The 27,780-nt window shown below is 38.3% G+C and overlaps 2 protein-coding genes across 2 annotated transcripts; one reads left to right on the top strand and one right to left on the bottom strand.

The window, feature by feature from the left end:
- Nucleotides 1–17,179: 17,179 nt before the first annotated feature.
- LOC113361155 (tyrosine-protein phosphatase DSP3-like) lies at nucleotides 17,180–18,240 on the bottom strand. The gene is made up of 2 exons (XM_026604496.1): nucleotides 18,126–18,240; nucleotides 17,180–17,553 (listed from the first exon to the last, which is right to left on the bottom strand). The coding sequence occupies exons 1-2, from the start codon at nucleotides 18,238–18,240 to the stop codon at nucleotides 17,180–17,182; spliced, it is 489 nt and encodes a 162-aa protein (XP_026460281.1).
- Nucleotides 18,241–21,450: 3,210 nt separating this feature from the next.
- LOC113361144 (extensin-1-like) lies at nucleotides 21,451–26,391 on the top strand. The gene is made up of 2 exons (XM_026604488.1): nucleotides 21,451–22,154; nucleotides 26,295–26,391. The coding sequence occupies exons 1-2, from the start codon at nucleotides 21,451–21,453 to the stop codon at nucleotides 26,389–26,391; spliced, it is 801 nt and encodes a 266-aa protein (XP_026460273.1).
- The last annotated feature ends 1,389 nt before the right edge of the window (nucleotides 26,392–27,780 follow it).

Raw genomic sequence — 27,780 nt, 5'->3', positions numbered from 1 at the left:
CTGCGTTTCACTTTGGCCGCCAATGACTACATTTCCAACGACTTTAATTTGTTCCCTGTAAATTCAACTCTAACCATCTTCATATTCACATCTTCTTCATTCTTTCTAAAACTCTTAATCTCTCAATCTACAAAAAAAAATTTCTACTAGAATTGGTGGTCCTAAATTTACTCAAGAAGAGGATTTATCTATATGCAAAGCCTACATTTTCCTTAAGGTAGAAATGTTATGCGCGATCAAGACATGTCAGACGTGTCTTTTTGGCAGAACATTTTCACAATTACTCGTGGTTTGTGCCTTCGTTTTCATAATTGTGTTGTCACGTCATTCTTTGATCGAGTATAAGGGAAATTGATCGAGAAAAATTTATCGGTGTAACTAAAGCTGAAGTGATCCAAACATCTCTTGATAAATGGGAGGAAATTCACGACAAACCTTTTCTTTACGAAGCTTGTTTCGGCATTCTTAAAAAAGGTCCACTTTAATCACATCTTCACTACATCATAAGAGCTCTCCCTATCTTTACTATGAAAGAAGATGTTACTCTTATTCGATGTTGGATACATATTATGATGAGAAATATAACCAATGGAGATTGCTGGGAAAGAATGTTGCAAAGGTTTATAGCGTTGCAAAATGAATATATAAGAAACAACAAGATCCTCGAACTAATATTTTCATTCATCAATAATGATGTCAAATATTATACAGAAGTTTTATGGATGGTGCACCGTAGTAATTCTGAATTGTCCAATGAAGAAGTTTAATCAAAATCATTTATGACGTAATTTGTTGTTTATCGTTTTTCAGAAAACTACGGCTCAAGCAAAGTTTATTGAAGAAAACGGAAGAGAGTTTAAGCATTTTGAATTCTATGAACTTTATAAGGTTCGTGTCGCTGGGTTTGATGTAGTTTGATGTTATTGTTGGCATTATGGAATCAATCACTATATATGTAAGTCTAAATGTAACAAGCATCGCTTAATATTAAACGAAAGCAAAGTTTATTTAAGGTCTAAATATTTTCATTAAATTAATATTATTGCCACTTCTTTTTACAAGATATAAAATTTGACTGACTAACAACTTCAATAAAAATCAAGTACAATCTTTGGCCTCCTGTTTATCTTCATTTGACGTATCTTCCATTCAACGCGCTCACGAACTGTTTCCCCTTTGTTTTTAAATTTTTTGTTGTTAACTTTCAAAACCAGAGCTTTTCTTTGCCTTATAGCGGAACATTTTCTTGGATTAACTTCTAAAACTTGCACTTCCCTTTTACTATTTTCAACCTTTTTAAAATTTCCACATATCTTAGAAACATCAACTTCAAGTTTTACATCGCAAAAAAGTGTGTTATAGCCTTTTCAGACATTTCAAATAGATTAGTAGAGAAAATTCAAGAGAAGCGAATTTTGGTTTGAGGGGAATATTTGAAGATGTTGGTAATTTATAGTGGTAAAAATATGACAATTTTTACTTTTGCAAAAGTAGCCGTTGCAGGTTGATCTTTACCCGCCGGCGGGCTTATAGTCGTCCGTGAGGTAGGAAATCCGCTAGCGGGTTTACTTCATCTGCGCGTGTAATGATGAACCGCTCAAACTTTTACCATAGTGGAAATTGCAGTTTGCCCATGCACCTGGCTGATTAAATTTTTGAGTCTGGCAATTGCCATAGGAATTCCTTATATTTAAAAATGAATAGATTTTTGATATCTGAATATCCAAAACTTATCAATGTAAAGTCAATATCAAATATCAAAAGCAACACTACAAGATAGAGGAAAAGCTTATACAATCACCTTACAATCTCCAGCTGTTTAGAGTAAGAACCTCATGTGCTTACCATCTCTCTCTCTCTCTCTCTCTCTCTCTCTCTCAGAACATTTGTCCTATTCAAGCTGTTTATAAAGCTTTCTAATGTAAAGCTTCTTAAACTGTCAGGTGACTTCTTTCTGGTATGCCTAAATACTTCAAATGTTCTTGCTGAATTTGCTGTTGTAAATACAATTAAGATGGCATTTCCAAAGTATTAGCTTTGTTGTGCTATGTTTTTTCTGTCTCGTATGCACTGATATACTCTGGTTTTCTTAATTATTAGGTTCTAAGTCAGTTGGGTTTCCTCTTAAGAAATTTGCATGCGTCTAACAATTTGATCCATTTGGAAATTACCCTGGAATTTCATTTCATGAGATTTGGTTCAGACTCTGTTTCGACGGAGATTATATTTTTCAGATTTCTCTTTCGCCTAATCTAGGTTCGATTGTCTTTTCTCAGGCAAGTAACTCAGTCTTTACATCTTATGATACTAAAAAGCCTTCTTTTTAGCATTGGTATTCAGTTCTCTCACTGAAATTTGGTGTTTGCTTATTAAAGCTGTTGATTTGGTGTTAAACGTCAGTTTTTTTTTATATCTAGAATCACTCGGCTTCACCATTGCGAGTAACTGAGATTTTTTTTTCATTTGCATACCCCATGTGGCATCACTAGTTATTTCTTTTATTTTTCTCGTTCTTTGCTGAATTTTTGATTTGATTACTGTAGAGCACCCACTGCCTGAAGAAGATGGTGTTTTCTGGTCATCACATGATCCTAAGTGTTGGCTATTACACCCCAGGACAGTCAAACTCAACTATTTCAATGGGGTGCCAAATTGCCGATGCATATAGCTACATGCAATAAAACTCTTTCTGATGTATGGTGGAGTTCTTGAGACGATGACTGTTGAAGCCCTCCGCGTCTCTCTAGAAACTATGGCATTGCTAAGTTCTGAAAAACATTTAACAGGTGCTTTCAGTATGTCAGTGCTGTTATTATAGTAATAGGGATCATTTGTAAGTATCCTTCTGTGTTCTTGCTGAAGTATAATGAATATTCATTGCCTGGACCAGAACATTGACGTAAATCCTAGTACCATGAAAAATAGTGTATGGCTCGAAGTGTTTTATCTGAACATTGGTTTAGAGAATTCTTCAGTTTCTATGTCAATATTTCTTTGGTTTGAAGTGTGTGAAAGAGGAACTGAGTTAATCTCAAAGTAAACTAGTTAACCAATTGTGAGTTGTACAGAAGAAAACCCTGCAGAAAACTAGTATCCTGTAAATATTACTGACAGTATATACTAGTGATGAACACCATTTGGCAACATTTTTGTAATACTACTGCAGTTTCAGTGGACACTAATTGTGTCATTAATACTATTGGGGAGATGATTCAAATCCCTAATTATATTAGTTGTGTTCTTGACAGAAAACCAAGCATATAGGCTGGAACTGATGCTCCATAATCCGGATTGTGCAACAACAATTTAGTCCTAATCGAGTCTCACCGTTGAGAAAGAAAAGGATTGCTCGAGGAGAAGATTGTATAGCATTTAAGGCTGAGAGAGATGGATAAGTGACGATGGAAAGCTAAGCCCGCACCGATACTTGTTTGAAATTTTTTACATTGCGTGTATGATGCAATAACTTGTTTAGGCTTGTTTAGGCATGGATGGATCTTTTTACAGAGATGGTGCAAGTGCTACGCTTCCCATTCCAAGCCATAAGTGATAACATCATAATAACAGCAATCTAGGCCAAGAAATTAGTCGTTATCTCTAAACTGAAACTAGCAGCACCTAGACAAGCACAGTTAGAAATGTACTCTCTAATCCATTAGTTTGTCACATGCCATCGTTAGAAATGTATTGATCTTACATATAAAATGCTCGACGTCTGGCTCCTTAATTTGATAGGTTATATTCACTTGTGGAACTGGATTCTAATGGTATTCGATTGTTGGCAAAAACAAATCGCAAGTCAATTTTTTTTTTGGGCAATCGCAGGGCATGGGAACAACCGAATGGCAGCACCAATCCCAACCGAACCCAAACCAAACAACCGCCGCAGCGGCATTACGATGCAACACCAGAGCTCCTGTACATGTTGCTCGTGACTGAAGCTCTAATGTTGCGGTATATGTACCTAAGCCAAATTGGTAATTATACCAAAGAATGTGGGACTAAACTTGCATGCAAAAATTGAAACAAGACAAAAACTATAAGTCTTCCTTCCTTCTTCCGTCCTCGAGGTTACAAACTCTATCACAAAAAGGATAGTAGAAGAAAGAAAAACCCTTTGTTTCGTCCTCTCCCCATACAAAGTAGTTTCTGGCGGACTGGTAATCTCTCACTCTTTAGGAATGTAATTGGATATTGTGGTATGAACTTTGACACCTCTATGACAAACTGGATTAAGATTAAAATTGAATTTGATTAGAGAGGTATTGATGCATATCTCTTACTCCAAACCCAGTTAGCACAACCAATTAGCTGCTTTTTGATCTCATCTCATGTGCTGGTTAACGTTAGTGTTCCGTATTGCTTCCTTCGGTGAGACGAAATAATGTTCAATTTAAAATGTGGAAATGAAAATCAGTAACTTCAGCACTCTTTTGGGATAACTTCTTGACTGAAGCTCCTGTACATGTTGCTCAATTTAAAATGTGGAAATGAAAATCAGTAATTTCAGCACTGTTTTGGGATAACTTCTTGAGGTCTAGATGATATGCGCCACCATAAACACTTATCCAGTTCTGGTAACTATATATGGGGCTTAACCCCTGCAGTAATTCTGAATACTATTTGGAGAGAAAGGAACTACAAAGTATTTTAAGCTCGCTACCTTTACAAAACTGATGACGACCTGATTCAGGAAGCTAAGTCATTTGTCTTAGCCTGGGCAGCACCAGCAGGTCACGGTGTCCTCTTCAACTTTTCAAATTCAGTGCTTTCTACTTGGGATAACATCTTCATGTAATTTTGAGAATCTTGTTTATTTTCATCTACCACTGGTAGAATCTGTCATCATATAATTAGGAAGCTTAGACCGAAGGGTGGAAATTTGAAAAGATGAGACTGAAGGCTAGAGATCAACCGTTTGAACCGCCGTATGTAGGTGGTGGATTAATTCTGGGGATTCTAGATTAATTCCTTAACTATGCATGCATGTTGGAGACTAGGAAACCTAATAGATTAATTTGAACAGATTTGCCTTTCTTAAGGCTCAAGTTGTTTAATTATATACTGAAGGATAAAGCTAACGGGAAACATATACAAGCCTAATAGAAAACTGATTAGAAATCACTATAAATATATTAAGCTAGCTCAATCGGTGATACAGAGAAACTTAGAGAGAAAAAATAAGTGCTCGCAAGCTAGAGACAACAGCTGCAGGTTTAAGAAGTTATCAAGTTGCCTGATCATCACCGAAAACATTCAAGGTATGTTGGTTTTATTCTTTCTACTGATATTTCAGAAACAATACGTAGTGGTTATCTTCTCTAGGGTCTGTCTTATTTTCTTAGGTTATTAATTTTCTTTCGATCGATTTCTATTAATAAAGATTTATGTGTGCAAGTTCTTCTCTAGCTAGTAATTTCAATATAGTTCGTAAGCATCTCGCAAATTAATATCCAAATCTTTTTTCATGAACCAGGCATATATATATATATAGATAGCCAGGGTTTTTACTCGTTTTTGTCAACAAAGAAACATATTCTTTCTTTTGATGTTCTTAATTATTATAGTATAGGTTGTGTTATAAATTATTTTGTTTTCTGTGTTCTTGAGTTAATTATATGATATGTTCTACGGTTTACAGGAGATCAAGATGGTGTTTGATAAAGCCCACTTACCTCCAGGTTATAAATTTCAGCCGACGGACAAACAACTGATAGAAAACTATTTGATCCCAAAGGTGAAAAATCAATTAGATATGAAATCTGTGTGGTACATATTTGACAAAACACATATACCAGTATGAGAATCCCCTGGTCCTTTTTCAAGAGATTCAGAAATCATGGATATTTTTTCACCCCCACAACCAAGATCACTTCAAGTGGTAAGAATGTGAGAAGAACTGCCGGAGAAGGAAAGTGGCACTTAGAAGATAAGGGTAAACTCATAAAGGACGATGAGAATAATGATATTGGAAAGAATAGAATGTTTACCTTCGAATGGAATGTTACCAAGGAAAAGATGTAATGGCAACTGCAAGATGAAACTTAGCTTATGTAAAGATAACTCTCTTTATTGATGTTTAAAATCTCTCAAAACTAAACACAACCTCTAATCTTGCTCATATGATCAACCACAACTTTGGTGATCATATATATATAGAACTATGAATTCCTTTTCCTAGTCCTATTACCTTATTAAATGTCTTTCCTTTTCTTAGAACTAGATGACTTCTAATTCCCTTAGGATTACATCAATTTCCTAATCTTGTCCTAACCAGCTTGTTAGTGACTTCTATGTTGAAGTTTAACCAACATTTCCCCGTTAAGCTTCAACCTTACCCGTGACATATCTTGTACTCCAATCAATCATTTCAAACTTGATCCGAGCTAATGCCTTTGTCAATATATCTTCTTTCTGCTCAGTTCCAGGTATGTGTTCTACGTTAATGACCTCCTTCTCGATGCATTCTCGTATGAAATGATACCTTTTGTGAATGTGTTTCGTCTTCCCATGAAACACTGGATTTTTAGTGAGTGCAATTGCAGACTTATTATCAATCTTGATGAGAACTTTTTCAGGTTCTCTTCCTTTGATTTCACCCAACAGTTCTTGAAGCCATATTGATTGTTTAGCTGCTTCTGTTGCGGCCATGAACTCATCTTCACAGGATGAGAGGGCTACAGTTTTTGCTTCTGTGAACACCATGTAATAGGTGCTTCTCCTAGATAAACTAATGAGCAGTTGTACTTTTTCCATCATCTTGGTTAATATTATGACTGCTGTCACTATACCCAACAATTCCTTTTGATCCTCCTCGACCATACTTCAATCCACAGCTGATTGTTCCTCTTAGATATCTCAATATCTGTTTTTATTACATCACCATGAGACTTGCGTGGACTCTGCATATAACGGCTTGCTACTCCCACAGAGAAAGCCAAATCTGGTTGTGTGTAATAAGTATCTTAGGCATCCAACATTTCTTCTATAACTCGTTGGATCAATCTCTGCTTCTTCTTGTGCCTTTGAAACTTTAAGTCCAAACTCCATTGGTATCTTAGTTGGATTACAAGTTTCAAGTCCTTCTTCTTTCAGAATTTTCCTTGCATAAGCTTCTTGTTTAATCTGAATCCCATCTACTCCTTGATGGACTTCTATGACAAGGTAATAAGTGAGTTTTCTGAGGTCTGACATCTCAAACTTTGATGACATTTCTCTCTTGAACTCATTGATCACCTTAAGGGAGTTGCCAGTCAAAAATAGATCATCTACATAGACTGCAATCACAAGAAGCGTTCCCTTTTCTTCTCTTCTGTATACTGATGTTTCTTTAGAGCACTTAACAAATCTGATTTCTCTTAAGATTTGATCTAACTTTGTATTCCAGGCTCTAGGCTTGTCTTAGACCATATAGAGTTTTGATAACTTATAAACCTTATGCTCTTGTCCTTTTACTTCAAAACCTTCTGGTTGTTCAACATACACATCTTTTCGCAATTCACAATGTAAGAATGGTGTCTTAACGTCTAAGTGGTGAATTTCCCATGAGTTTGATGTTGTTTATGCTATTAAGAGACGAATTGTCTCTAGTCTAGCAACTGGTGCGAAAACTTCATCAAAGTCTATGCCTGATTCTTGAACGTATCCTTAGCTACAAGTCTTGCCTTATATTTGTTGACAGTACCATCAGCATTTCTTCTAACCTTGAAGATCCACTTGAGGCCAATCACTTTTACCCCACCTGGCTTATCAACTAGAAACCAAGTCTTGTTTCTGTTGATTGAAATAATTTCTTCTCTACATGCTTGTGTCCATTTAGTCGAGACCTTTGCTTCCTGAAAATTCCTTGGTTCATCATTAACAGAAAGTAGCATAATCTCACATTCTTCTGCAGCTTGAAGAACATAATCCTCCAGATACTGTGGCTTTTGTTCTGTCTTGTTGATTTTCGCAGTGGAATGGGTTGAGTTATTTCATCGATCTCTTCTTCTTCTTCTTCTTCTTCTTCTTTCTTCGTTATTTCAGTGTTTTCATTATTCTCTTCTTCTTCTTGATTAACATCATTGTTTCCATTGGTATTGATGATTATGAGTCCTTCGCCTTCATCAATTACTTGACCCCATCTCATGTGAAACATTCCTGGATCCCTACTTGGTCCATCATTAGTTTCTTTCCAATTCCAGTTTGTTTTTTCATCGAATACCACATCTCGACTCACTATTATCTTTTCGTTGTTGGATTGAATAATGTGTAATCTTTGGATAGGCTCAATTCCTAGATGCACAAGAGTCTGAGATCGATCATCCAGTTTCTTAAGAGTTGCAGAATCAATTTGCGTATGCTTTGCAACCAAACAATCTTAAATGATCTATGTTTGGTTTTCTCTTTCGCAAACTTTCATATGGAGTCATGTCTTTCAGAGTTTCGTAGGTATCCTGTTTATCAGGTATGTGGAGTGTCGTACAGCTTCTCCCCATAGATAATTAGGTACCTGCATAGCCTTTAAAGAACTTCTTGTCATCTCCATTAGAGTCCTGTTTCTCCTCTCCACCACTCCGTTTTGTTGTGGTAGCCCTCGAACCATCTTGTTCTGAGACATAGTTTTTAAGGTTCTGAAATTTATGTGTCCTAACCTTGCGTGCCACTTCATGTCTGATCTTCCAGTCTCATATTCAGACACAATGGCCTTCCAATCATGAGACTTATCTTGTAGAGTCTATTCTGTGAGCGTGAGACTCTAACTAAAAGTCTTCCACTTGGGTCATGAACTGTTAGATAATCTTGTCGCATTCTAACATCACATCCAACTTCTGTAGCTTGTCCTAAACTTAGAATGTTGCTTTGTAAGTTTGGGATGAAGTAGATGTTTGTGACAAGCTTCTGTTCTCCGGTCTTGCTCTGAAATAGAATTGATCCTTTCCCTTCAATTTCTACAGAAGACCCATCCCCAAACTTCACTTGTCCTTTGATTTTCTCATTGAGTTCAGAAAAGTAGTGTCTCTTACCAGTCATATGATTGCTGGCTCCATTATCTAAATACCAGATTCCTTCTTCTCCATCCTTTGATTCGTAGTTCTTTGGTATTAATTTCCCTTCTTTAAGAATACAACTTCGTGCATGAAAAGAGTTGTATCTGCTTCCCTTGTTTCATTCTTGTTTGTTTCTTCCATTTTGTATTCTTTCAGGGCATACAGAGGAAAAGTGTCCTGGTTTATCACATCTGTAACAAATAATGTTTGATCTATGCTTCTTTTCTTTCCCTTGGTTTTGATCATTCTGACTTGTTGTTCTATCTTGTGAGTTAAACCTTCCTCCCCTTCCTCGGCCTATGTTTCCTCTACCACCTCTTCCACGACCTCTTCCTCTTGTCGCAGAGTTTTGTTGGTAAGAGTTTGTGTACAAGAGTTTTACTTGAGTTTCTCCATTGTTTTCTTCATCAAGGATTCTTTCTTCATATGCTTTCAATCTTCCAATTATATCTTCATAGGTAGTCTTCTTTAAATCTAAGACTTGTTCGAGAGAAGCTATGATATGAATATACTTGGATCTTGGTAAACTATTGAGAAACTTCTTTACCAGTTTATCTTCATCAATGGATTGTCCAAGTGACGCAGCTTTTGAGGCCTATCTCTGATAGCTTTCCTGCAAAGATATCAATAGTATTAATGTCTTTCATCTTCACTCTTTCAAATTCAGACATTAAGGTTTGCAGACGGGCTTCTTTAACTCGATCAGCTCCGAGATTACGTGCCTTTATTGCATCCCAAATTTTCTTTAAAGTTTCCTGTTCACCAAATTGTAGAACAAGACATTCTGGTATTGCTTGAAAGAGTAATCCAATGGCAACATTGTTTTTGTATGGTGCCAATGTACCAGGATCAATTGTTTCCCAAACTTTGTAGATTTTTATCAGTACCTTCATTCTCATGGCCCATACTGTGTAGTTTGTGGCGTTGAGGATTGGTACTTGTATTGATGGTGGCGTGAACTGTTTTGCACCCACAATGGTGGTTTCGTTTTGCATGGCTCAGAAACAAGCTCTGATACCAATTAATGACAACTGCAAGATGAAATTTAGCTTATATAAAGACAACTCTCTTTATTGATGTTTAGAAAATATCTCAAAACTAAACACAAGCTCTAATCTTGCTCATATGATTAACCACAACTTTGGTGATCATATATATATGAACTATGAATTCCTTTTCCTAGTCCTATTACCTTATTACATGTCTTTCCTTTTCTTAGAACTAGATGACTTCTAATTCCCTTAGTATTACATCAATTTCCTAATCTTGTCCTAACCAGCTTGTTAGTGACTTCTATGTTGAAGTTTAACCAACAAGATGGCTGAAGTGAAATGTGAAAAGGGACACTGGATGATGCATGAGTATTCGTTGCTCCCCGAATATTACACAAATAACAAGATAATCAAGGTATGTATTAACATCTGTATAGATCATAACTTAGCTAGCTAGATATATTATTACATATTTTGGATTCCGATTTATGTAAATGATTGATTGATCTTCGTGTTGGTTTATATTCTAAACAGACGGATCCGGAGTATGTTTTATGTGAGATTAGATGCAAGATACCGATGGTACCTGAACAACAACAACAATTTCAGCCTGCAGTGGATGCCGCAAGACCACAGAAAAGAAAACGCGTAGTCAATGAACAACCATGTGTACCACTAGCATCAACACCAATGTTATCGCCCTCGATGCCTAATTTTGAAGATCCCACTGACGTTGGCCATCAATATTTCATGAACATGATTGATTTTGACGACGTGCTACCAGTTCTAGGAGGAAGTAATAATGATGTACAAGAAGAAGAAGACGACTGGGGTGAATTTTCTTGTTCACTTGATGCGCAGTTAGAAGAAAGTAATGATGATGTCGGAGAAGACTTGGTTGAATTCGCTGGGTCTGCAGAGGAAGAAGGCTTAGTTGAATTCGCTGGGTCACCAGAGGAAGATTTAAAAGTAAGCAATGAGGCACCAGTGACAACGATTTCAGAGGTCGGAGAGGATATTACCACCGCAAAAAAAATCAAGAGGAGGAATCAATGTTACTCAATTCGGTCATCCTGCGTTGTCAATTTGACGAATCTTTCGGTGTCGACGATCAAGACAAGTTAATGCTAAACCCCATGTGGCTACATTTTTCTACTATAATGCAGTTTCAATGCGCATTAATTGTGTCATTAATACTATTGTGGAGATTCTTTGAAGTCCCTAATAACAATAATTGTGTTCTTAGCAAGCAAAACCACTGAATGGACGCAATGGAGAATATTAGGTTCCTGGCTCACATAGTTATACTGGGGGACTAGAGCAATGGAAACAATTGTTTCATGTTGCCATTGATTGAGAAAATGTGCTAACCTCATTGGTCTCTCCATCCCTATGACATAGATGAATAAGATCTTCTTTAAGCTAGCTGATATCTTATCTCATGTTGATCATTCCCTTAAATGTCAATGGCGTGAAATTGAAGCTTTTATATCTTCTCACTGAGCACTTTGTATTCTAAGTTGGTCAGTACTCAAAAGTCACAATGTCACAGTATGCATAGTAGGGGCTATCTCTTTAGTCTTCCTTTAGCGCTGTCTTGGGTGTATTTAATAATACTATTACTGGCTGATTACTAGCCACTTGATTATGGACACGTGTTTGTGATCCATTGCTTAGGGTTAGGCCAATAATTGTTATTTGAAGCTGTAAGAAAACTCTGTTGGTTGTTATCTGAAAATTAATGAAGTATTTATCTTTGGATGCGGCTAATTTGCCCAGATAATTGGCTTGGATCTTCGATCCAAGAGGTGTTAATCACCAATTTATCCCTCATTTTCATTCTTTATTTGTCAATTTGTTGTGTAATCACAACAATTGGTATTCAGAGCCTTGTTTTCACCCAATGTTTTTTCCAATGACGCTCAAAGATCTTGAAACAAAAACCTCAGCTAATGAAGCTGCTATCAGTAAGCTTTAATCGGATCTCAAAACGCTTTCGAGTGATCTTTCTACACAAATTGGTACTGTGAAAGCTAGTTTCAGAGAAACCTTCCAAGAGAATAACCGCAGTCTTATTCAGTTGCTCCATAAACCTGCAAATCACAATCGATCTGAAGATCCAGAAGGTTCACATCAGCAGGATGACGATTACACAAATTATTCTCATCATCATTCTAGCTTTCCTAATCACCATCATCATATTCCAAAACTAGACTTCCCATGATTTGATGGAGATAACCCAAAAGGATGGATCCATAAGAGTGAAAGATACTTCCAACTCAATGATATTGAAGAATAAAGGAGAGTCGACATAGCTGCAATCTATTTAGAAGGTAAGGATGATAAATGGATTCTAAATTTTCAAGTTAATCGAAATAGAATTATCTGGCAAGATTTATCTCTCCATTTATGTGTTAGATTTGAAAATCCTGTAGAAGAAAATTTTGTTGGTAACTTCAATAAATTAGTTCAGTCATCTTCTGTGGATGATTATTATGATGAATTTGAATCAATCAAAGCTTTGATGCTACGTATGAACCCTTCCTTGAGTGAATCCTACTTTGTTATGAGATTCCTCAGTGGATTGAAGGATGACATTGGCAAAACTGTACCCATGTTCCACCCACACACTCTAGCTGATGCTTTCGCATTAGCTAGACTCCAAGAGAAGAAACTTCAATTAACTAATGCAGCCTCAAGGCCATTTACCAAATCCTTCAATACCCATTACAACTCACAAAAACCTTACACTGTTAATCCCTTACCTCCTAAACCAATTATCACTTCACCCAAATCTAGCCGTTTCACCCCAAAATATTTTTCACACCTACACCGAAGTCCACCTCTACACCTCCTATCATTAAAAGACTCTCTCAAGAGGACATGGACAAGAGAAGAGCTCAAGGGCTCTGTTATAATTGTGATGCAGTATACAGGCCTGGCCACTTTTGTAAGGGTAAACAAAAATTATACATGTTACACATGGACTCTACTGAATCACAGGACACAGAGGAGGAAGAGGAAGTGTTTGTTGAGGCACCTGAATCTCCAGTTCAATCTGAAGTTGAAATATCTCTTCATGCTCTCACTGGCTCTGCCACTGGTGATACAATCAGGATTCCTGGCCTCATCAACAAGAAGAATGTGTCTATACTTATTGACACAGGTAGCACCACTAGTTTCATTGACAGTGCATTGGTTACTTCCCTCAAGTACTCTATCACACCAACTTCACCTACGTTGGTCACTGTTGCCAATGGAAAGCAAACAACAAGTTCAGGCATTTGCTCTAAACTCCAATGGAGCATGCAAGGTCACCATTTTATGGAAAACTTGAGAGTATTACCACTTGGGGGGTGTGACATAGTACTTGGAGCAGATTGGTTGAAGAAATTAGGTGATGTGACTTTCAATTTTGCAAACCTTAGTGTTTCCTTTCTATACAAGACCAAACTTATTACATTGCAAGGCATTACTCCAAAACATTAATTCTTGATGATGAGTGGAGAGGCAGTCAAAAAGTTCTTTCTAAAACATTCACACGAGGTAGTGGCTCAACTATTCTCCATCCATACAACTTCAACACCCCCTACCACTCCATCCATTTTACTGCCACTCTTGCAAGAATATACTGATATATTTCAAGAACCTTCCACTATTCCACCTGAAAGAAGTTTGGACCATAAAATTCCCTTACAACCCAACTCCTCACCTGTCAACCAAAGGACTTATAAGTGTCCTTATGTGCAGAAAGGAGTAGTTGAACAATTGGTTAAGGAAATGCTTCAAACTGGGATTATTCAGCCTACCACAGTCCATTTTCCTCTCTCATTCTTCTTGTGATAAAGAAAGATAATTCATGGAGATTCTGTGTGGATTATAGGAAGCTCAACAACATCACTATTAAAGATAAGTTTCCTATCCCTATTGTGGATGAATTGCTAGATGAACTACATGGTGCCATCATCTTTTCAAAGATAGATCTGAGGGCAGGATATCATCAAATAAGAGTTCATGATCTTGACATCCACAAGATAGCTTTTAGAACTCATCAAGGCCATTATGATTTTAAGTTCATGCCATTTGGCCTCACCAATGCCCCTGCCACCTTTCAAGCTCTAATGAATGATATTTTTCAGCCATTCTTAAGAATGTTTGTGTTAGTCTTCTTTGATGACATACTTATTTATAGTAAAAGCATGAGTGAACATTTGGAGCATCTCAGATTGGTCTTTATACTTCTCAGACAACACCAACAATTTGCCAACTTTTCCAAATGTTGCTTTGGCCAACCTTCTTTGGAGTATCTGGGTCATATAGTCACAGCAGAGGGTGTGTGTGCTGATCCCAATAAAATTGTTTGTATGCAATCTTGGCCAATCCCAAGGAACATTAAGGAGCTGAGAGGGTTTTTGGGCCTTACATGTTACTACAGAAAGTTTGTGCAGCATTATGTAGTTATAAGCAAGCCACTAACTAATCTCCTCAAGAAAAATTCATTCCAGTGGAGCTCAGCTGCTACAACTGCCTTTGAGAGACTCAAACAGGCATTGAGCTCTACACGGCTTTACCTGATTTTTCTAAGCCCTTTGTAGTGGAAAGTGATGCTAGTGACATGTGCATTGCAGCTGTCCTATTGCAAGATAAGAAACCAATTGCTTACTTGAGCAAGCCACTAGGACCTGGAGCTGCAGGACTCTCTACTTATGAGAAGGAATTTCTGGCTATTGTTACTGCAGTTCAAAGGTGGAAGCATTATCTCCAAGGTACCAAGTTCATCATAAAAACTGATCATCAAAGCCTGAAGTACTTATTGGAACAAAAGGTTACCACTGCATTCCAACAAAAATGGCTCATCAAATTATTGGGGTTTGACTATGAAATTCAGTACAAGAAGGGATTTGATAATTTGGTTGCAGATGCACTTTCTGGAAGACCCTCATATCTTGCTACTTGCCACTCCATGGAAATGTCTACACCATCTTGGGTACAAGAAGTTCAGCAGAGCTATGTTACTGATGTCAAGGCCAATCACCTTATGTCTCAACTACTACTCATCCCTGATTCTATACCTAATTACTCATTCATTGATGGTGTTCTGAGATACAAGAATAAACTTTATATAGGTACTGGTGCTCAGATTAGAGATAAACTATTACACTCCCTACATACTTCTTCCATTGGAGGCCATTCTGGAATTCAAGCTACTTCTGTGAGGGCAAGAAGTCATTTTTATTGGTCAGGTATCCATAAAGATATAGTCTCACTTGTCTCTCAGTGTGATGTGTGCCAAAGAAACAAAGCTGATCACACTAACTTTGCTGGCATTCTGCAACCTCTGCCTATAACTGAACATGCTTGGCAGTATATTACCATGGATTTTATAGAAGGTCTGCCTCTCAGCTGCAAGAAAAGTGTCATTCTAGTGGTGGTAGACACACTGACAAAATATGCACACATCTTAGCTCTGCAACATCCTTATACTGTTGCATTTGTAGCTCATGCATTTCTAACTCAGGTGGCCAAATTACATGGATTACCCTCTTTCACTGTGTCTGATAGAGATAAAGTCTTCACCAGCAACATGAACCTAAGCACTTCCTATCACCCCCAAACAGATGGCCAAACTGAAAGGGTCAATGCTTGTGTTGAGAATTATTTAAGGTGCATCATTGGCTGAATGGTGGTATAATACTAGCTACCACATAAGTTTAAAGACTTCTCCTTTTCAGGCATTGTATGAGTATGTTCCCCCTCATCTTGCTTTTCCTTCTGCCACTACCACTACAGTTGCTGCAGTTGAGGCTTATTTGAAGGACAGAGCTTCCTTACTTGACATATTCAAAGAGTCCCTTCTTAAAGCTCAGGAGAGAATGAAGCTATACGCTGACAGGTCCAGACAAGATAAAACTTTTGAAGCTTGAGACTTTGTCTACCTCAAACTCCAACCATACAGGAAATCCTCTCTTTCCTTGAGAAATTTTTTTAAGCTATCTTCCAAGTTCTATGGTCCTTATCAAATTCTTCCGCGCATTGGCAAAGTGGCTTACAGGTTAGACTTACCATCACACTCTCGCATTCATCTTGTATTCCATGTCTCTCAACTCAAGAAACACATTGCCAGAAGTACAATCCCTCACTATCTCTGCCACTAGTGGATCATGAAGGCCAAGTGATTATGCTACCTGAATGTTTTTGGATACAAGGACAATTCTACAGGGCACACAGCTTGTCAAGAAGGTATTGATTCAATGGACTAATTCTTCCTCAGAGAGTGCAACATGGGAACACTCCTCCAACATTCGCACTCACTATCCAAAGTTCATCCTTGAGGACAAGGATGTTTTTCAGGGGAAGGTAATGTCACAGTGTGCATAGAAGGGGTTATCTCTTTAGTCTGCCTTTGGTTCTGGAAGCATGGTGGGATGTTGGGACTAGTCCCAAATTGGTTAGATGGGGCTTAATTGGTAGTTTATAAGTCAATGGGTTCCCTCATCTAGTCAACCGGTTTTCGAGTTGAGTTCTACCCATGGGCTTATGACGAGTTGGGGTCGATACCCTAACAATTGGTATCAGAGCCAACCACCACGATCCATGCCTGCTCCACGGAAGGGGTCACAACCTATGGATGCACCATGGATGCTTTTGTATCCATAACGCAAATAAGAAATCTCTGTTCGTCTCAAAGTTTTCCTCACATAATCAGTAGACTCAGCAAACTGAATATCCAAAAATCAAATGATACAGCACATTAAACCAGTGGGGTGTTTGGACAGTTGTTCGAAGACTTGCTACTCATAAACCCAAAAAAAGTATAGAAAGCAACTTCAACTTCAAATGATAATGAAATTATTTACATTTCGTGTATGATGCAAGAACTTTTTGATCAGAACTTGTATGATGCAAGAACTTGTCTAGGCATGGATATATCTTTTTATAGAGACGGTGCAAGCTATATATTGTTGGAAGGTCATGAGCATGATCATGTTTGCGTTAACAATTTCCAATCTATGGAAACAATTCAATCCATTAATCCTTTCAAATGCGTTAAAATACATAGTTCATCCTAAAGAAGATCACTTGGACCCATGAATCCTGTAACCTATAACATGACAAATGGATAATGATTAAGATTTGTAATCCAAAGCCTATTCTTACTTAACCGGAGGCATCAAGTGTGTCATGCGCTTCGTAGTTTTCGATGAACTTCATATCGCTCTGCCTAGCAGTCTCACCTGACAATCTCTCGTATTCCTCGAGCACACAAGGCAAACACCAATTCTGCTTCAACTTTCTATAAAAACCAGCAACAATCCCCGTCCTATGGTTTCCATGTCTGCAATGAATCAAAACCGGATGATTTCTTTCATCAAACAACACTTGTAAACCTTCCGTGATCATATCTTTCTTTCTTTTTTTTCTAATACTTTTCGCGATTGCATCTTCTGGAGGCGCCAAAGGATCCACAGTTCCCCCTTGAATACCAAACTGAAAAAGCTTAATATTGTGCGCTTGTAGAAACTTTACAGTCTCTTCAGGATACGATTCAAGACAAAAACATACGATGAATCGCAGGTTTAGTGTTTTTATTATTGCGAAATAACGAGGTTCTGGAAAACCTGGCGGAAAACCACATCTGTAAATCCCAGTTTCAACAACTGTGAACACTCAAATCACGAAGGCATCCGAATGCTCACAACCAATCATCGTAATTTAGAGTGATTTGTGATGATGATATCTTAGTGTTGATTCCTTGGCTCAAAACCTTCGGGTTTATCACAGCCTCATCTAACAACTCCGTGCGGGGCGTTTGCGCACGGGATATAGGTAAAAACAAAGAAAACCAAACATACAAGTAAAGATTCATGGGGTTAGGCAAATATAAAGTGCTGAAATATAAACAAGACCGAGGTTTACGTGGTTCAGCACTAAGGCCTACGTCCACGGGGTTTGTTGTTTCACTATGTTCTGCACGGTTACAAGAGTAGTCGAGTGACTTTTGGGTTTACATGTCTTTTTTATTCTAAAGGATTAACTTACACTCAAGCTTAATATCGCAGGTTTAGTGTTTTTATGAATGCGAAATAACGAGGTTCTGGAAAACCTGGCGGAAAACCACATCTGTAAATCCCAGTTTCAACAACTGAGAAATTGTATGGAGTAATCACATCATCATCAACAACATCTTCACTTTCTGTAACTCTAGGTAATAATCCCATCTTTACTTTTTCCGTAAGCTAAGAGCAATTCTGTACGACAATTTGACGTATTATATTAGGTTTTTGTATCGTATTCAGTCTCAGCCGTACTATATTAGGTTTTGGTATCATATTAAATCTCATCCGTTGAAATAAGATCTGGTAGGTTTTGGATGTAAGTCAGATTTGCATAGGTGATTTAAGTGTCAGATTGAATGATTTTTGTTAGTAATGTATAGAATAAAAAAATTATTGACTTGTAAATCTAATTGTGTAGCAGAGAGAAAATGATTTGGTTTTCGGCTAGTCTCCATTCAGAACTTTTTATCTGTTCCAGTAAGCCCTTTACATGGATTCGATGCAGGAACGTGCAATAGACTGTTTTAATCATTGATTATTAGTTTGCTTATGCTAGGAATTTGATTGTTAGTTTGAATCATCTATTGAGTAAGATACTAGGGCGAGACAGATGATTTTTGAATTCTAGTACCAGGATTTGGTATTTGTATTGTTTTGGATGTATGTCAGATTTGGGTAGCTGATTTAAATGTCAGATTCAGTGACTTTTGTGTGAAATGTATAGAATAAAGGAAATTATTGACTTGTTGATCTTCATAGTCAGGTAATGTTGGTTTCACTTCAGGAATGTACAGTTTACACTTTTGTAATGATAATCATGATTTTCATTGATGATTTGGTTTTCGGCTAATCTCCTATTCAGAACTTTTTATTTTTTCTAGTAAGCCCTTTAAATGGATTTGATGCAGGAATGTGTAATAGTCTGCTTTAATCAATGGTTGTTATGAAATGAATTTCTTGGATTGTTTTGTTTCTAGGTAATGGTTAGTGGAAATAGTCTGCAGAGTATTTTTGCACACTGCCAATGAGATAGTATAATAGTCTTAATGGGTACTTGATGTTGAAATGGAAAGCTCACTTTATCAGAGCTTCAGAATGAGAAAATATCTTTTGAAGTTTAAAATTAGTGATACAACAAAATGAGAGTCTTGGATTTTGATCCAAGTCTTATGCTTGTCATAACTCTAGTAATCTTGAAATGGTTACTAGGGGAAAGAGAAAAGCAAACAGTTACCGTTACGGCGAGCCTTTGTTTTTTTTCCGGTATTTGTTAAGGGCTACAACTTGTTTATTAGAAACTGGTTCTGGTTGGTGTTAAACAGGAATATTGAATCTAGAAGGAAGGAGTTTAATGTATTGATTGACTGTCGACAGGTTCGGATGAGGTCTTAGATTGAGCAGCTAAAGTAATTGCCTGAGTTTCTGGTTGTCGTGAGATTCCATAGTTCAGATCCATAGAAATTTTATGTGAATGTATTACTGTAAATCAAATTTTCTGGTTGTCTTAGAATGTATTCTTAATGCATCGAAATGTTGTTATTCATTGTAAATGAAGGATTGAACATTTTGATACTTTCTTGGAGCTACTGCATTCCGTGACTATGACATTAGGTTGATAGAGTGAGCATTTTCCATTCGTTGCATATTTGCATTATGATTTTGCTAGTTTGGAATTCCTTATCGTTTATGTTTCACATTAGGTAATCAAAGTAAAAAAGAGTTGTTGTTGTTACTCTTGAAATCCCAATTCATATAGATAAGCAAAATAGCAAATAACATATTCTTTGCTCTCGTATTAACTCCAAATTTGATTGTCATTGTAGAGGTATTTTATATTATTTATTTCGGTTTACAGAAGATCAACAACCAGAAGATCTTTGGTTTTGGATGGTCCTTATACTGGTTTTAGAAGTTAAACTTCAGACTTTGTGGTTTCGGGGGAACTAATGATATGCTTGAGTTTGTAAAACTTTTATGAAATGCTTCTCCAAACTGCAATTGCTTAAATGGTATGTAAAAACTGCAATTGCGCAAATGGTATGTATACAAGTGCGCCTTTAGAATTACATCCTACTGTAAACCATTAAAGAACGTCCGGCATATTGGAGGATACAATAATTTTCCCAACTAAGAATGTAGAAAGTTTATTGGAAAGCTTAACCTCCCAAGTGCTTTTTTTTTTGGACGTAATTGAGAAAATATCAGGGATGGACGACAAAGCATGAAGAAGAATGATTTGAAAGACGTCAGAGGTGCATTATAATCCATGCATTTTCTGTATTTGTAGATCTGATCCCTGATGCAGAAGCTTTCAGAATGCAACTTCAATGATAATTTGGCTTTTTTATTCTTTGGAATTTCTGTACGGTCGTTTGTCGCTGCTATTTTCAGCTTGGATGGGTGAGACTACTTGTATCATTCAGCAGTGCTAATTCTTTGGGAAACCCAAGTGTTGCAGACCATGTATTCATTTTTGGTGTGATGGTTCAGACTATGTATTCTGGGGGGTTCCTAATTTCTTGGTGCAGTTAACTGAAAGAGAGCTTGACATGAGCTTTTCCAATAGAATTTTACATTGACAATAAGTCCAAGTAGACTTTGTACGATTTTGTGTGGGTATCCCTGATGCTTAATCACAGTGGTGGCGCCGACAAGAGCTTGTGATGGGGTGGTTTGATAACCGTCCACCAGTTTAAAAGTTCTCTTACAGAATTTTTTTTTTTTTTTTTTATGTATGAATTGTTACAAGTTTAGATGCATCGGACTCTGCAAAGTTTAAGACATTGTGTAGCTTCCTCCGACGCTTGCAAATCCCTTTGTTGCATGAATTTGAATATGACCCCTCAAAGAAAAAAAAAACAAATCCTTCTACCACCATCTTAGAAGGAGAAAACAATTTTATTTTCTTTTTTTTTTCTTTTTTAATGTGTGAATTGTTACAATCGACTTAGAAGTTTAAGACACTTGCAAATCCCTTTAGTTCCATCAAATTGAATGACCCAACCCAGTACAGAAACCCTTTAACTTACATCTTACCATGTTGGCAAATCTGTATGTTCTATAGTTATAGTTGACAAATTAACATCCCAACACGTAGACGAACGTGTCCTTCCAGTCATCGATTACCCAAAGATCGTGCAAGCATCAACTCGTATTATTCATGAAGTTCGTGGTTCACCACGAAACATCACCTACCAAGTGTGTATTATTCAATATATTGTACTTGGCAAGGAAGAAAAAGTAATCACGCGTTGCTCTTATAAATGGGTGTAGAAGCCTCTTTCTTCAACACCACAACTTAACAGATATTCTTTCTTTCTCCGTTGGCTCCACTATTCAATATGGCGAGGCTCTCAGCTTGTCTGGTTCATCATGCTTTTACCTTTTCGTTCTGATCATGTGGTGCTACTGAGTACGAACCATATACAACCCAACTACAAAGAACTCCCTACAAGAAACCAGTTTGGAGGTTATGCCGACATAAATCTTCCCAAAGTTTACCCATCACCGCCACCACCTGCTTACGTGGCTCCTGTTGTTTATCCATCTCCATCACCACCTCCTCCAGCTTACGTCGCTCCCGTAGTTTACCCATCTCCATCACCACCACCACCAGCCTACGTCGCACCCGTAGTTTATCCATCGCCATCACCACCACCACCAGCTTACGTTGCTCCCGTAGTGTATCCATCTCCATCACCACCACCACCAGCTTACGTCGCTCCCGTAGTGTATCCATCTCCATCAACACCACCTCCAGCTTATGTAGCTCCTGTAGTGTACCCATCGCCGTCACCACCACCTCCTGCTTACGTCGCTCCTGTTGTTTACCCATCTCCATCATCATCAGCTTACGTCGCCCCCAAGTACGAAGCACCAGAGTACACACCTAATTACGTCGCTCCCAAGTACGAAGCACCAAAGTACACTCCTAAATACGTCGCACCCAAATACGAAGCACCAAAATACACTCCTAAATATGTCGCACCCAAATACGAGGGACCAAAGTACACTCCTAAATACGTCGCTCCCAAGTACGAAGCACCAAAATACACTCCTAATTACGTCGCTCCCAAGTACGAAGCACCAAAATACACACCTAAATACGCGCTCCCAAGTACGAAGCACCAAAGTACACTCCTAAATACGTCGCGCCCAAGTACGAAGCACCAAAATACACTCCTAATTACGTCGCTCCCAAATACGAAGCACCAAAGTACACTCCTAAGTACGTCTACATCTCCACCACCACCAGCTTACATCGCCCCTAAGTATGAAGCACCAAAGTACACTCCTAAGTACGTCTACGCATCTCCACCACCACCAGCCTACGTCGCCCCCAAGTACGAAGCACCAAGTACACTCCCAATACGTCTACGCATCTCCACCACCACCGGCTTACCTCTCCCCCAAGTACGAAGCACCAAAGTACACTCCTCAAGTACGTCTACGCATCTCCACCACCACCGGCTTACGTCGCCCCAAGTACGAAGCACCCAAGTACACTCCCAAGTACGTCTACGCCTCCCCACCACCACCGGCCTACGTCGCCCCCAAGTACGAAGCACCAAAGTACACTCCTAAGTACGTCTACGCATCTCCACCACCACCGCCTACGTCGCCCCAAGTACGAAGCACCAAAGTACACTCCTAAGTACGTCTACGCGTCTCCACCCCACCAGCCTACGTCGCCCCCAAGTACGAAGCACCAAAGTACACTCCTACGTCTACGCGTCTCCACCACCACCACCCTACGTCGCCCCCAAGTACGAAGCTCCAAAGTACACTCCTAAGTACGTCTACGCGTCTCCACCACCACCATCCTACGTCGCCCCCAAGTACGAAGCACCAAGTACACTCCTAAGTACGTCTACGCCTCCCCACCACCACAGCCTACGTCGCCCCCAAGTACGAAGCACCCAAGTACACTCCCAAGTACGTCTACGCTCCCACCACCACCAGCCTACGTCGCCCCCAAGTACGAAGCACAAATACACTCCCAAGTACGTCTACGCGTCCCACCACCACCACTACGTCGCCCCCAAGTACGAAGCACCAAATACACTCCCAAATACGTCTACGCATCCCCACCACCACCTTACGTCGCCCCCAAGTACGAAGCACCAAAGTACACTCCCAAGTACGTCTACGCATCCCCCCACCACCAGCTTACGTCGCCCCCAAGTACGAAGCACCAAAGTACACTCCCAAGTACGTCTACGATCCCCACCACCACCAGCTTACGTCGCCCCCAAGTACGAAGCACCAAAGTACACTCCCAAGTACGTCTACGCATCCCCACCACCACCAGCTTACGTCGCCCCTAAATACGAAGCACCAAAGTATACTCCCAAATACGTCTACGCATCCCACCACCACCTGCTTACGTCGCCCAAGTAGAAGCACCAAATATACTCCCAAATACGTATATGCATCTCCACCACCCCCAACTTACGTCACACCCAAGTACGAAGCACCAAAATACACTCCTAAATCGCCAGCTTACGTCGCTCCTTATTACTAAATCTTAGTGCATATGTCAAAGATGTTTCTACTATCCCCACTAAAATCACCATTTTCCTAGCTTACCACATTCATTCAGATTACATCGTTTGAAACGCATGTACCAGGCATCCCCACATTCACCAAGCTGTTATTTGATTTTATTATGAGTTTTATATATGTTTATTTCAAAATTCAAAGCTAGAATTTAAAGTTTATGTAAGTTGCAGAAATATGTTTAGTACCATTCTCTTTTTGTTTTGTTGTTTTTGCATCATAATGTAATACAAATCTAACATACGGGATTGTACTTTTATTGGGTCTTCATTGTAATAAATATTTTCCTGCATAATATAACTTGCGTTCTAACTTGTCTCGTTTCGCATCACTTCTACAACTACCTTATTCATCACATATTTTTTTGGGTGTGATCGATTCAATATCCACCTGCTTAAAACACAAGAGCTCATGTATGTTGTCGACTGCCAATCCACACAGCAGCAGAAAGTTTTTCTAAGTTAAACAACGTGTAGAACCGAACCACAGTATATGAAGTGTTTCCAAGCTAAACAGTGTAAAGAGATGCAACGGAGAATGGAAATCTTCCAGCAAAAAGACCAATCCACTAGCAGACAAATCATTTCTCTTAAACCTCCAATGAGGTAAAGACGATATGCGAACAGATAGGTGTTTCCGAGAAAACATCGGCAATGATCTAGAGATTAGATCAAGAAAAACCGAAGAATCAAGCAAATGAGAGGACATACCATCATGTTCAAAAATACATGAACAAACGCCTTGCCACCACGAAGGACGGGGAGGAAAATGTTCACCAGGCATAAAAAAACCTTTTAAAAGAACTCTGAACTTCAGAAGGGAAGAAGAGAAAAGAAGAGAATGAAATCTGATTCTCCGCCCTAAGAGGACTTTTATAGGAATAAAATCCTTGGAAATCTGGCCATCGTTTCCAAACCAAGGAAGGTCAAAACGCAATAAACAAAATGACGGGAATCCCGAAAGACCACCATAAAAGAAAGTGAAAGACATTCTTTATCTTAAAAAACCAGTAGGCAACCAACCGGCGCGTCAAGTCCAACAAGTAAAAACGCACTAAAGGTGCAGACATGGCGAAAAATCTGGACATGGAGATAAAGACGGGACGGTTACGAAGTTTTCTGCCCATCATGTCCTTGGAAAGTTGCAAAGAAAAGGAGCAAAATGTGAGGGTAAATTACCCGATGTCCACGCGTCAACATCTCAAGGGATGGTTTCATGATAAGATGATGAGATGAAGCATCGAATCATACTCTATAAAGGTGAGTTCATCTGAATCGAGACATCTGCTACAATGTTACATGAATGACGCGTGTAAGGAGTGGTCTAATCAACTCAGACGGTCAAGTCTAAAAAGAAGGACTACATTTAATGAAGGATCAGAATAGGTGTGGACGAATCTACATCGTACCAGTAGGCTCGGGCGATCTACACTATAACCCAAGGATGATGCAGCACAAGGTTCCCTCAAAGAAGAGCAGCACAATGACGAACATGACGAGAAAGGGAATCAAGCAGGCCATCACGAGGGATAGTATAGAATTCGTCCGAAGTAATGAGAAGATGTACGATAGCTCCACCAGCTCGGCGAGACCAGACCTCACGAGTCTAATATCGCCTATAAACACCAGTCCATGTAGAAGAAAATGGACACGTTATGTAATCATAGATGGTCTTTCTACAGAGAATACCTGAGAGATCTATATAAGGTGAGAGTGAGACATCTAAGTAATATTTGTATCTCCTTCAAGGGTAAGACCTTATAATCAATAAAGAAAACATCTTTTTCCCGTGGACGTAGGTCTTCATGGCCGAACCACATTATATGCTTGTGTCAATCTTTACTTTTCATGTTCTTTACATCTTGTTTATCTTCGAATCTTGAATGTTAGTAGTTTTATAGCCTTTAGATCTACTTGGATGAGCCATCAGAAAACAACTACAGTGAGTCTAGTGATCTAATATGGAAGCCGAACAATCTGTAGAGAAATAATTGTATTGGAATATTGATTTTGTCCTGCCAAGGGCAATCTTTTTATACTGGTTTCCAAGAAGACTGTATTTTCGCAATAGTTCTTTAGGCAATGACCAAGAGTCGTGTCTTGCATATCTGATAGACACATTTTTGTGTCTAAATTGTCCTCAATGTCTGTTTTGTTGGAATTCGATTTTTGTACTAATATTGTTTTTATGTATTTTTAGGAAATAAATATTGTTGGAAAATTCGGCTCGAAAAGTTGCTCGGAGCACCCCGAGGACATTTGCTATACGGACCCTCACTTTGGATAAGGGGTAACCTATTACTAAGGGGAACCCCATTTCTAGGCATCTGCTAACCGCACCCCAGGACCGGATAGGGGGCAACCCTTCTTCTTCATTTTTGAAAATTGAAATTGGCAGGAAACTGTTGCAATTGAAGAACAAATTAGGGCTTGATTTTTGGGCGTGCTAGAAGTAGACTCAATGGCTGAAACTTCATGGTTCGACTTGATTGATCTTAACAGCATGGTACGATCAATGTTTTGGGTTAGAATTGGCCGGAAACTCAGATTACGTAATTCAGGTTACGTATTTTATAAACCCGTTAATGGTTGTTTTGGTTTTGGACGACTTTTAGGGAGATTACAACGCTACAATTGGTTGGATTGGGCCTGTTTCAGGTTAACAGGTCTGCTAAGTCCATCAGAACCGGTGAATTTGGGTGCATCATCGGAGAGAAGAAAACAGAGAGTACGTGTACAAAGTGAGACAATATGAGCTGTAGTGAGTTTTAAACATGTACGACAGAGTTAAGCAACCATTTGGAGTATGTATAAGATAAATATGGATATTTACAGCTGCAGAGCGTGTGAAAATCAAAATCAGAGAAAGAAAATTTGTACCCTGCATGGAGAATAATGAAGAATATTTTGCAATCAAGACGAGATATTTTGTTGTTAGTATGTATAAATAGTCTGTGGAATGTTGTAGAAGGGGACGGAGAGTTTGGGGAGAGTTTTAGAGCACCACAGAGCTTAAACACCAAAGTTGCAGAGCTGCCATTTTCTGCTACTGCATTTCTTAAGAACACGAAGAACGGACTGCCAAAGACAGTCGTTTTCCAACGGTGACACCGACGCTTAACGTGGGTCTTAGAGCAACAGTATCAGTGACACATACTGTGGGTCGTAGTTCTCTGGTTTGTAACACTTATAACTGTTACAAACCCGGTTTTATTGTATTTCTCATATTCTCATCATTTGTAAACCATTTTTGAGCATCAATGAAATTCTTTGAGAGGTTTTCCAACATGATGAGCGGCTAATTCTCTCACAACCAAGACAACGAGGAAGCTATTTACGCATGAATAATTGGTAATTATTTATTCTCTCTAATTTATAATTTATAATTCACTCAATCACTGCTTTTGCAGAGTTTTTAATTGTTTGCAAAAAAATTCTTCATTAGTTGTGATTCAATTAGATAGGTTATGCTTTGTTTAGATAATCTATGCTTAGGGATACAATTAATTTTTGAGAATTTTCCAGATTATTTGTGAATTAAGAAATAAGAGTCTTAAAAGATAATTAGAGTTTTGGATTGTCTACCATAATTTATTCATGTGTAATAGTGAAATCAGTGTCTTGGTTGTTTTCTAATATCTTGAAGTCAATTTTGTAATAAGTTTTCTTTGTTTTTAAATTTTATTAATCTAAAATTCATTGCCTTCACAAGTCTTAAAACAACCTTTTATACTATCTACAACAACCTTGAAAACACATCAAATTTTTGGCGCCCCTACGCGGATTTGTGCTTAGGTAGAATTTTAGTTTTATTTTTTTATTTCATTTGTTCTTTTTACGTTTCTTTGGGTGTGTCTTTGTATTACAGGTTTGAAGTTAGATACTAAAGACTTGGAATCAAAGCTTAAAGTCAAAAGAGAAGGAAAAAGACAAAGCAAAAAAAAGAGTGAAAGAAAAAATTAAAAAAAAGAGAGAATTTTTTTTTAGAGACCTTCCATTTTTTGTAATTATTATTTTTTTATTTCTTTTCTTTTGCACTTTATTTGGACTTTGGACTTGGACATTTGGACATTCTTTTATTTTTAAACCCTACGGAAGGGTAGTATTAAATATTAAACTGTTTGCAGAGAAGGACGTGATTACG

Source organism: Papaver somniferum, chromosome 1 (genome assembly GCF_003573695.1).
Source record: "Papaver somniferum cultivar HN1 chromosome 1, ASM357369v1, whole genome shotgun sequence".
NCBI classification, from domain to species: domain Eukaryota; kingdom Viridiplantae; phylum Streptophyta; class Magnoliopsida; order Ranunculales; family Papaveraceae; genus Papaver; species Papaver somniferum.
This window is presented reverse-complemented; position numbering and strand designations above follow the sequence as displayed.